General features: G+C 38.7%; 1 protein-coding gene across 1 annotated transcript; it reads left to right on the top strand.

The window, feature by feature from the left end:
* The first annotated feature begins 8,686 nt into the window (after positions 1–8,686).
* Positions 8,687–10,511, top strand: LOC112504591 (zinc finger BED domain-containing protein RICESLEEPER 2-like). Its single transcript, XM_025108540.1, has 2 exons — positions 8,687–9,366; positions 9,464–10,511. The coding sequence occupies exons 1-2, from the start codon at positions 8,687–8,689 to the stop codon at positions 10,509–10,511; spliced, it is 1,728 nt and encodes a 575-aa protein (XP_024964308.1).
* Positions 10,512–10,716: the final 205 nt, after the last annotated feature.

Here is a 10,716-nt window from a genome sequence, read left to right as displayed (position 1 = left end):
CATGTTTTCTTCGGGGTCAAAACGTTCATCGTCTTCATCATCCGAAGTGTCCAATTTCTTTGTGAGATGAGTCCGGTACCAGTCTTTAATTGCTTCATCCCATGATGCAGAAATTGGATGATCGGAAGGCCAAAGTCCTTCATTATTTAGAACTTGTTCTGGGATTGAATCTGGATCAACCAGGTTAGCACTGGCTAGGATCTGCCTTGTTTCCATATATCTTTTTGGTTGGAACCACTCGTAGTGCGAGCTGTCTGGGTTGTGGTCATTCCATTCATGAATGAATGATAATGGAGAGTGGTAGACCAGCGATTGTTATTGTCAAAGAGCTGTATGTGGTAAGAAGAAGCAGGGCCTTCTAAACATGATTTCAACATAGGTCTTAAAACAGACAGCTAATCATTGAATCCATTGATGCGCCGGGAGGAACCACTGGAAAAGGGTGAACACGTTCTTTGCCCTTGGGGGCGGACCTTCAAACTGACATTGAAAAATGTAGCTGAGTAGTTTGGCTGAGTTGAACGATATTGCGATGATATGAGACTCAAACAGATACCAGAAGAAACAAAGGGCTTCTTTTGGTAACCTATGTAAGTCATGGATATGGAAAACATTTAGGTATGGGTAATCTGGATGGAACTGGAGGTTTCTCATGAACATACCATGCTTCTTCAGTGTGATGGTGAAAAACGTTTTGTAATTCAACTGGGACCTCTCTCTTAAAGTGAGGTCAGCAATGGTTTCTGTTACTTCATCTGGCAGGACTTGTGGTACGACTGTCATACCTTCAGCTGGATCAACCTGATGTGGAGTTTGAGAAGTGTGTGGAACAGGAGAGCTAGAAGAGCTTGCATTCTCTACAGGAAATACCATTGGAAGGACCTTGGCTTTGTGGATGATCTGGATGTCTTTTGGAACAGCATATTTATAGCCTTTTGGTCTGGACAGAAAATCTACAAGGATATTTTCTGACCCCTTGATGTGTTTCACAGTGAATTTCCATTGAGAGAACCAGTTTACCCATCTCAAAAGTTGGGCCTCTGGGAGTATCTTTCTTTTGAACTAGAGCATGCATGGGAAAGAAGACGTATCCATTTCAATCAGGAAATCATGCCCGATTAGATGGAATTGGAATCTTTCTATTCCCCTTTTGACCACTAGGATTTCTTTGAAGGTAGAGTGGTAGTGTTGCTTCGAATCTTTGAACGTGCCACTTTTGTATCTATAAATTGTTCTGACACCGATTTTGTCTTGAACTATTAGGACTGCCCCCCAGTACTCATCACTTGCGTCTGTCTGGAGGACCCTTTTGTCAGAAACAGTAGGAATCTTTAAAGAAGGCATCACATCAGCCAGTTGTTTTATTCTTTCTATAGCTAAAGTCTGTTCCTTACCCCACGAGGGCGGATTTTTCTTTAGCATGGGGAATAAATGCGCAATGTGGCTTGATAATTTAGGCAAAAAATCTGCCATATAATTAACTAGCCCAAGAAATTGTTGAATTTCTTTTTGTGACGTCAGGATTCCTGGGACCTTGTGCAGTTCTTGACCAATGTGAGGTTGTGGCTGGTATTGCCCACCAGATATCTTCATACCAAGAAAATCAATAGAGTTTACTCCGATTTCCATCTTTTTCTCGGATAACATGATCCCATGTTCCTTGACAATGGAGTGAAACTTGGTAAGTAAATCTATGTGATATTTCTCGTCCGGTGAGAATAGAAGAATGTCATCGATGTATACCAGGGTATTGTTGAGTATTGGTTCAAAAATCCTTATCATTGCCTTTTGAAAGACAGATGGAGCATTTTTTAAACCAAACGACATAACTTTCCACTGGTAGTGATGGTCTGGGATGTAGAAGGCGGTTTTTGGTCTGTCATCAGGACTTAACCCTAATTGCCAAAAACCAGCTTTGAGATCAAACTTGGACAAGACCTTTGCATCTGTGAGAGACTGGAACAATGACTTCTTTTGTGGTAGAGGAAACTTGTCATCAACCAAGAATTGGTTGAAGGGTTGATAATTTATGACTAGCCTAAGCTTGCCACGAACTTGTTCACTCCTCTTGTTGACATAGAATGCTTCACATGCCCATGGCGATGTAGTTGATTCTATGATATCTTGGCTTAACAGCTCTGAACACTCCTGGGTTGCAGGCTGGTAGTGATCTGGATTCATACCCGAGTGGCTTGCTCTTGTGGGGTTAACATCTTCGTTTTGTTTGAATGGGAGTGTAACAAAAAATGAAGGATTTAACCATAGTGGAGATCCACTTTTCTTTACGAACTCTGTGTGATTTGAGGCGCAAGAAGATTGAATAATCTGCTCTTTGAGACTATCCATAGTGATGTCCAATGCCATATAGAGTCGTGGAATAGAGCTCCATGGATTTAGGAAACTCTTGTATCGTAGACCCTGTTCTACATACCTCAATCCTGGTAGTGTGTGGAGTATGTCAAAACCGATCAGAAGGTCCTTGCCATGCGAACTGGATACTAATAGTCTGTGTTTAACCACATATTTAGGAAAAAGCCAGATGTAAACCGGGATACTGATTTTGTCAATGACAAAAGCATCACCATTGGCTTCAAGAAAGTGTTGGTTATGTGGCCTCCAATAGCTGTTGGGTAAGATATTGGGATTCAGTATTGAAACAGAAGACCCAGTATCAAAAAAGGTGACAACCAAGATAGATTTGGCATATGTTGTGGTGAGAAGGTGTACCTTGGCTAAAGGAACTGGTTGAGTTTTTTGTACAGGCAAAACATGTGGGATGTGTGGGAGAGGAAGATGGCTTGCTTGGAAAACGGGGAGAGGCTTTATCATAAAAACTTCAATCTCTGGATGAGACTCTGTTTCGGATTCTTCATCAGAAGAGTCTAAATAGGTAATTGAACATAATGACTGATCATTAAGTTCATCATCAAGAGAGTAGAGAGACTCTAGATCAGAGATGTCGACAGGCTCAATTTGGTTGAGTGTCTGAATCAGCGCCTGGGATTTTCTCTTGTCTTTGCAGTCTCTTGCAAAGTGCCCCTTCTTGTTGCATATGTAGCACCTATCAGTGTTCCGACCCCGTTGTGGCTTCTGTTTCAGGAATTTCCATCTTTTGTTCTGACTGTTTTGTGGGTCAAAAGGCTTTCTTCTTTTCCCGAAAGAGGACGTCTTTCTTTTGTGGGAACAATCACAAGAAGAACTTTCTTTGCATTTTATTCGTAAATACTTGTCATCACAAGCTGTACGAAGGGTTTTACTAGTCTTCTCAAGATCAGAAAAGAAGTTTCTCTGGTTGCAAAGCTTAGCAAGTGCATTCATTAACAGCTGGTAGAGTTCTCCTATTGAGGCTTGAGCATTCATTAAGAAAAATTGTTTGAGATTCACATCATCTGGTCCATTTAGACAATAAAATCTTTTGGACATGCGATCGTAATGTCTCTCCAGATATTTTTTCTGATATGAACAACACTTCATTTTCAGAAACTCTTTTCTTGCATGGGCAGTGTGCTCGATTGGATTGCCTATAAACTCAACATATATTTGGGGTGTTTTCTCTTGCTTCTGTCCCTCCATCTTGATGGGGGATGTCATCGAAGGTGAACTGTTGTTTAGTATCACCTTTTGTAACTTTGGCCCGTCTTTGGGGTGTTGTCTCTGAACCAGTATCACTGGGCCCTTCCTCTACTTCTGAATCAACACGATAACCTGTTTCTGGCTCTGTCATGAACAGGTGTTTGAATGCTTCTGTTGGGTCAAAATCAGCTTCTTCATTCGTGGAGGAAGAGATGATTGGTGCCACAATAACAATGGATGCCGAAAGGGTATTCGATTGAGTCAAAGACCATAAGAAAGAAGAAATAGGGTTTATTTCCTCTATTCATAAAAATTTGGGTGGCCTTGAGGAGGCAACCATAGGCGTGTCTTCTGGGTGTTCTTTTGTACCACTGGAGGAGGCTATCTCAGTTCTTTCAAGGTCTTGTTGAGATCTGACAGGAACCAAAGTAGGTTTGCTTGACCTTTTTTCCTTTTCTGAGGCCCATAACATAACTAATGGGGATGTCTGGATGAATGGTGATGAGGGAAGTGGCTGTGGATCAAATGCAGTTCCAATATAGGAAGTGGAAGGTAACCTCCATGGATCTTCATCAAGGGTTGATAATCTTTTTTGTTTGTGCTGTCTCTCAAGATCCGTAAGTTGAGCTTTTAGGAACTTTATTTTTGACTCTTTTTGGGTGAGAGAGTTGGAGGTTGGTGAAGGGCTACTCTGAACTATCTGGATAAGCTCATTGTGGAGTCCTTGTATCTTAAATTTGATCTCTGTGATCATACCTTCAAGAGTCTGCACTTTCGTCGTAAGAACCTCTTGTGTCCTTGTCAGCTTCGTTTGTTGTGCCAAAATAGTTTTGAGAACTTTGTTTTGGGCAACAACATTTTCACTTTGCCAATTTAGAGTGGCTTCAGCATGACTAACTGTGGCGGGGTTTCCAGAGGAACTTATGGTCATGGGAGTTCTGATCTTCCAATCGTGCCTTGTTTGTTGGTGGGGATGTTCGAAAGGACTGAGTGATGGAAATTCTTCCTGATACTCAGATGGGGTTGTTGGGGTTATAACACAACATTCGCTATGGGACTGGGTGGGGGGTTTATGAGAAGGCGATGTATGGCAGGGTTTGAGGGTTGGGTTTGGTTTGGAAGGTGAGTTTCCATACAGAACATAGTAATCGAATTTGCCTGATGGTTCACCTAGGAGTCCAACAGCTGGATCTCCTGCCTCGTATCTCTTTTTTAACTTTCGCTGAGAACCCTTTTGGGGAATATCTTCATCGTAATCAACTTTGTATGCTTCGTCCAAGCAATCTTGGCAGTTGCATACGTCGTACCAACAATGTTTTCGCAATGATGTCGATGATTCTATTGGCTGGATCATGCCGATAGTTGGGAATATGTCCGACTTTGATTCTTTGTTCGAGAATTTGACTTCAACCATTCCATTTTCATGGCAGATGAAATCTGGAGCCGTGTTTGTTTGAATAGGGGCTTGATGGATCTGCTCGTAATTGGTTACCCATTTTTTTGGTAGGATTTTGAGTAATTCTTCTCTGGATAACTGTCTTGGAACATATGTTCATGTTGGAGTGGCACTTGAATTGACATCAATAAGCAAGGCGTCTCCTGCGTGTTCCTGATCTGGAACCATAATGTCCAAAGAGTGGTTCTGAACCCGATATGCCATTTGATAGTGAAAGGTTGCCTGGAAGGTGTTAACTTGGGCAGTTCCACCTATCTGTATCTGGGCTTTGAGGGCTGTATGTATTGAGGGATCATTGAGAGGCATATTAAAGTTTGGGTAAAAAGTGACAATTTTTTCAGCCCCATTAGAGCTGAAAGAATTGGCGACTCAATTGAAGGATCTACTTGACAAAGGTTTTGTTAAACCAAGTACTTCACCATGGGAAGCTCCGGTTCTATTTGTTAAAAAGAAGGACGGATCAATGAGAATGTGTATAGATTATCGGGAGCTTAACAACATGACAGTTAAGAATAAATATCCATTACCCAGGATTGATGATTTATTTGATCAATTAGTTGGGGCCAGTTACTTCTCAAAGATTGATCTGCGATCCGGATATCATCAACTGAAAGTCAGAGAAGAAAATGTTCCTAAAACTGTGTTCAGAACAAGATATGGACATCATGAATTTTTAGTGATGCCTTTTGGCCTAACCAATGCACCAGCAGCCTTCATGGACCTGATGAACAGGGTGTGCAATGAATATCTTGATAAGTTTGTTATTRTWTTCATYKATRATATTTTGATATACTCCAAATCAGAAGCAGAACATGCAGAATATCTTCACCTGATTCTGAGTCTCTTGAGGAAAGAAAAGTTGTATGCCAAGTTATCAAAATGTRAATTTTGGTTAAGGGAAGTCCAATTCCTTGGCCATGTTGTGTCACAAGAAGGAATCAAAGTGGATCCATCAAAAATCGAAGCAGTAAAAAAATGGGATACACCAAGAAATCCTTTAGAAGTCAGAAGTTTTCTAGGCTTGGCCGGTTATTATCGCAAATTTATTCAAGATTTTTCAAAAATAGCGGTACCTCTGACCAAGTTGACTCAAAAAGACATCAAGTTTCATTGGGCCGAAGAACAAAGAAGGGCCTTTCAAACCTTGAAAGATCGCTTGTGTAGTGCACCAGTTCTATCTCTACCCGATGGAATAGAAGATTTCATTATTTATAGTGATGCATCGAAGCTTGGCTTAGGCTGTGTTTTGATGCAAAGAGAAAAGGTAATCACATATGCATCACGACAACTGAAAGATCATAAGAAGCAGTACCCAACACAGGACATGGAATTAGCAGCTGTAGTTTTTGCCTTAAAAATTTGGAGGCACTATTTGCTAGGAACAAAGTGCAAAATTTATACAGACCACAAAAGCCTTCAACACTTGTTCAACCAGAAAGAGTTAAACATGAGGCAGCATCGATGGATAGAACTAGTCAATGATTATGACTGTGAAATTCTTTACCATCCAAGGAAAGCTAATGTTGTAGCTGATGCTTTAAGCCGAAAAGAAAGAAGTGGGACTATCAAAACTGTGGCGATGAAAATAATTGTAAAACCAGATTTTCATACGAACATTCAAAGATGTCAAGTAGAGGTTATTAAAGAAGATCATTCAAAGGTCGAAAGATTGGGAAAAATGATTGCTAACCTAGAGAAGAACAATAAAGAAATTTTATGCTTCCAAGGACGAATCTGGATACCACGCTATGGGAATATTCGTGATATAATTATGAAGAAAAGCCATGAATCTCGATATTCCATTCATCCAGGTACTAATAAAATGTATAAAGATTTGAAAACTTTTTATTGGTGGCCAGGACTAAAGAAAGACATAGCAAGGTATGTGGAAAAATGTATGACGTGCCTACAAGTAAAGATAGAGCATCAGAGGCCCTATGGAAAACTGCAATCCTTGGAAATTCCTGTTTGGAAATGGGATCACATCACAATGGATTTTATTATGAAGTTACCCMGAACCCCAAAARGGTATGATGYCATATGGGTAATAGTGGATCGTCTATCCAAATCTGCACACTTCCTACAGATAAAAGAAAGTTATTCATTGGAAAAGTTAGCTCAGATTTATATTAAGGAAATTGTGACAAGACATGGGGTCCCGCTATCTATCATCTCAGACAGAGATAGCAGATTTACATCGAAATTCTGGGAAAGTTTTCAAAAGGCATTAGGATCCCAAATTCGATTAAGTACAGCATATCATCCTCAAACAGACGGACAAAGTGAAAGAACAATTCAGACACTTGAAGATATTCTAAGAGCTTGCATCATAGATTTTGGAGGATCATGGGAAGATCATCTTCCACTAATAGAATTTGTATACAATAATTGCTATCATTCCAGCATCAAAGCGACTCCATATGAAGTGTTGTATGGTCGGAAATGCCAAACCCCTGTATGTTGGAATGAGGTGGGTGAGAAACAACTAACAGGTCCTGAAATTGTGCAAGTAACTTCTGAAAAGATTGATCAGATTCGGGAAAGAATTAAAACAGCTCAAGACCGTAAGAATAGCTATGCAGATAAGCGCAGAAAATCAATTGAATTTTGCGTAAATGATTTAGTAATGTTGAAAGTTTCTCCCTGGAAAGGAGTTATGAGGTTTGAAAAAAAAGGAAAACTCAGTCCAAGATATATTGGTCCATTCAGAATCTGTAAACAAGTTGGGCCAGTAGCTTACCAATTGGAATTACCAAAGGAACTTAGTCTGATTCACAATACTTTCCATGTGTCAAATAGGGATGGCAAAAAAACCCGCACCCGATGGGGAATCCGATACCCGTACCCGATTTGACCGGGGAATCCCCGAGTTGACCAGGGACGGGGATGGGGAATCCCCAAATTTAAAAACGGGGATGGGGGCGGGGATGGGAGTAACCTTCGGGTCCCCGGCCCCGAAATATATATATATATATATTAAATGTTACCCCGATTCCCAATTTCAATATACAAGATCTTTTCAATTTATTTTCCCATATTCCCTAATTTAAAATATATATGGAATTTGAAAAGACTACTAGACTTTGGAAAGTGCAAATAATTATCAATTCCTTTTTGGAACTACCAATAGTCGGCTAACAAAAAGAAAAATTAGGAGAGGTTCAAGGTCCATCATCAAGAGTTGGAATCCATTAACAAAAAGAAAAATTAGGACTTAGGAGAGGTTCAAGAGTTGGAATCCATTTGTGATTGTGTCTGCAAGTTTTTTGAGTTCAATTCCTCACCTTTTATTGATTGAGAATGTTTTAGGTAAATAAATTTTCTTTATTCTTGTTATATCAATTGGTTATCTATGATTTTCTTTATCTTGTTGTATCTTCATTTGTTTATGCATGTCCTTTCTCAATGTATCATTATTCATCTATGATTCTTTTGGGTACTGATTTTATTTAGGTTAATAATATATTGTATGAGCTGAAATATAGTTTTATATCATGATATTTTAGCTTTTGAAATACGATGTGAAATATAGTGTATATTACGATTTTTTAGACTAATAAAATATAAGAAGATATTCTTTAGTGTTTTCTATTTACAGAAGACTTTGATTGGTTATGGGTACATAGTTTGTTTGTGATTTTTCTATTTTTTGTTAGAATGACTTCGGAGGCGAATAACAATCCAGAACAGTCAACACCAATCGGCAATGCAAATATACAAGATAATGCAACAACTAACAATGTTGAAGAGGTAGTTGACACAAATGCTCAACAACATCCTCAAAATAAGAGAAAAAGAAGTRTGGYGWGGGATCATTTTGTACAACTGACAGTGAATGGACAAGTCAAGGCACAATGTAACCATTGTAGGGCTTTACTTGGAGGTAAATCAAAAAATGGCACTAAACATCTACTCGATCATATGAAAGTGTGCAAAGCTAAGAATCAACCAGACATTCGACAAAGACTCTTGGCAAGCAACTTGAAGTCCGATTTAACGACATACGTTTACAATGAGAAAGATGGACGAAATGCTCTTGCTAAAATGGTCATTTTACACGAGTATCCTCTTGCAATTGTTGATCATATCKGCTTTAAGACTTTTACAAGAACCATTCAACCACTATTCAAGTGTCCTTCTCGCAACACACTGAAGAACGATATCATCAAGTTGTATGAGCAACAGAAAGATCAAGTTATTAAAGATTTGGAAAATAATGGAAGTAGAGTGGCTATTACAACCGATATGTGGACTTCAAGTAATCAAAAGAATGGGTTTATGGCCATCACGGCTCATTTCATTGATAATGAGTGGATTCTAAGAAGTAAAATCTTAAGGTTATAATATTTGTTTTATAAGTTTTTTTAATAACACATTATGATATTTATAAAATATATTCAAGTATTGTAATTGAATCTTTTGTCTTTCAATCAGGTTTCTTTATGTGCCTTGCCCACATACAAGTGAAGTTCTTACAAATGTGTTGATGGATGCGCTCATGGAATGGAATGTGGATACAAAATTATCAACGATCACTCTTGATAATTGCACGACCAATGATTCAATGATTGGTAAGTTGAAAGATAAATTGCAAGTAAGTAAGTTGATTCATGAKGGAACTCATATTCACATGCGTTGTTGTGCGCATATTTTAAATCTTGTTGTGAAAATTGGGTTGGATGTAATTAAGGTTGCAATAGAAAATGTACGTGAAAGCGTGTTCTTTTGGACTGCAACGCCTAAAAGAGTTGAGAAATTTGAGGAAACATGTAGGCAACTAAAAATAACATACTCTAAGAAATTAGGTTTGGATTATCCAACTAGATGGAATTCTACTTTTTTGATGCTTAAAACCGCGTTGATGTACAAAGATGTTTTTACACGGTTAAAACAATGTGAGTCACTCTGCAAGACCTTGCCAAGTGCACTAGAGTGGGAAAATGATCAGGTAATTTGTGGGAAGTTGGAGTTATTTTATAAAGTTACTTCAATATTTTCTKGAACAAGATACCCCACAGCTAATTTGTACTTTCCCAAAATTTGTGAGATGAGGTTATCATTGTCCAAGTGGCTTATATCTTCTAAGAAACTCACAAGTGATATGGCATCTAAAATGATTGATAAGTTTGATGGTTATTGGGGTGTAATTCATGAGTTAATGGGTGTTGCTGCAGTCTTTGACCCAAGAAACAAGTTGGAAATGGTTGAGTTTTATTTTAATCTTATATATCCTAATGATAGTAAGAGTCGGATTGAAAAGGTTGAAAGCCTTTGTAAAGACTTGGTAAGTGAATACCAAGAAAAGACCTTACAAAGTGGAAATGAGACAGGAGATAATATGGGGTCAAGTTCTACAAATTCAATAAATGGTGATGAAGATTTGTCTGCTTGGGAAAGACATATTTTATCACAAAGTAGTACTACACAATTTGTTGTGAAAACAGAATTTGATCGTTATTTGGATGAAGGAATTGAACCCTAATCTCAAGAATTCGATATTTTGTTATGATGGAAGTTAAGAGCGGCTAAGTATCCTGTTTTGCAAGCAATTGCTAGAGATATATTAGCTATTCCTATCTCTACAGTTGCATCAGAATCTGCATTCAGTGCTAGCGGAAGATTGATTAGTCCACACCGGAGCAGACTTCATCCAAATACAATAAGCATTAATGTGTGCGCAAAGTTGG

This window comes from Cynara cardunculus, unplaced genomic scaffold (assembly GCF_001531365.2).
Source record: "Cynara cardunculus var. scolymus isolate 2C unplaced genomic scaffold, CcrdV1 Un_Scaffold_6114, whole genome shotgun sequence".
NCBI classification, from domain to species: Eukaryota; Viridiplantae; Streptophyta; class Magnoliopsida; order Asterales; family Asteraceae; genus Cynara; species Cynara cardunculus.
This window is presented reverse-complemented; position numbering and strand designations above follow the sequence as displayed.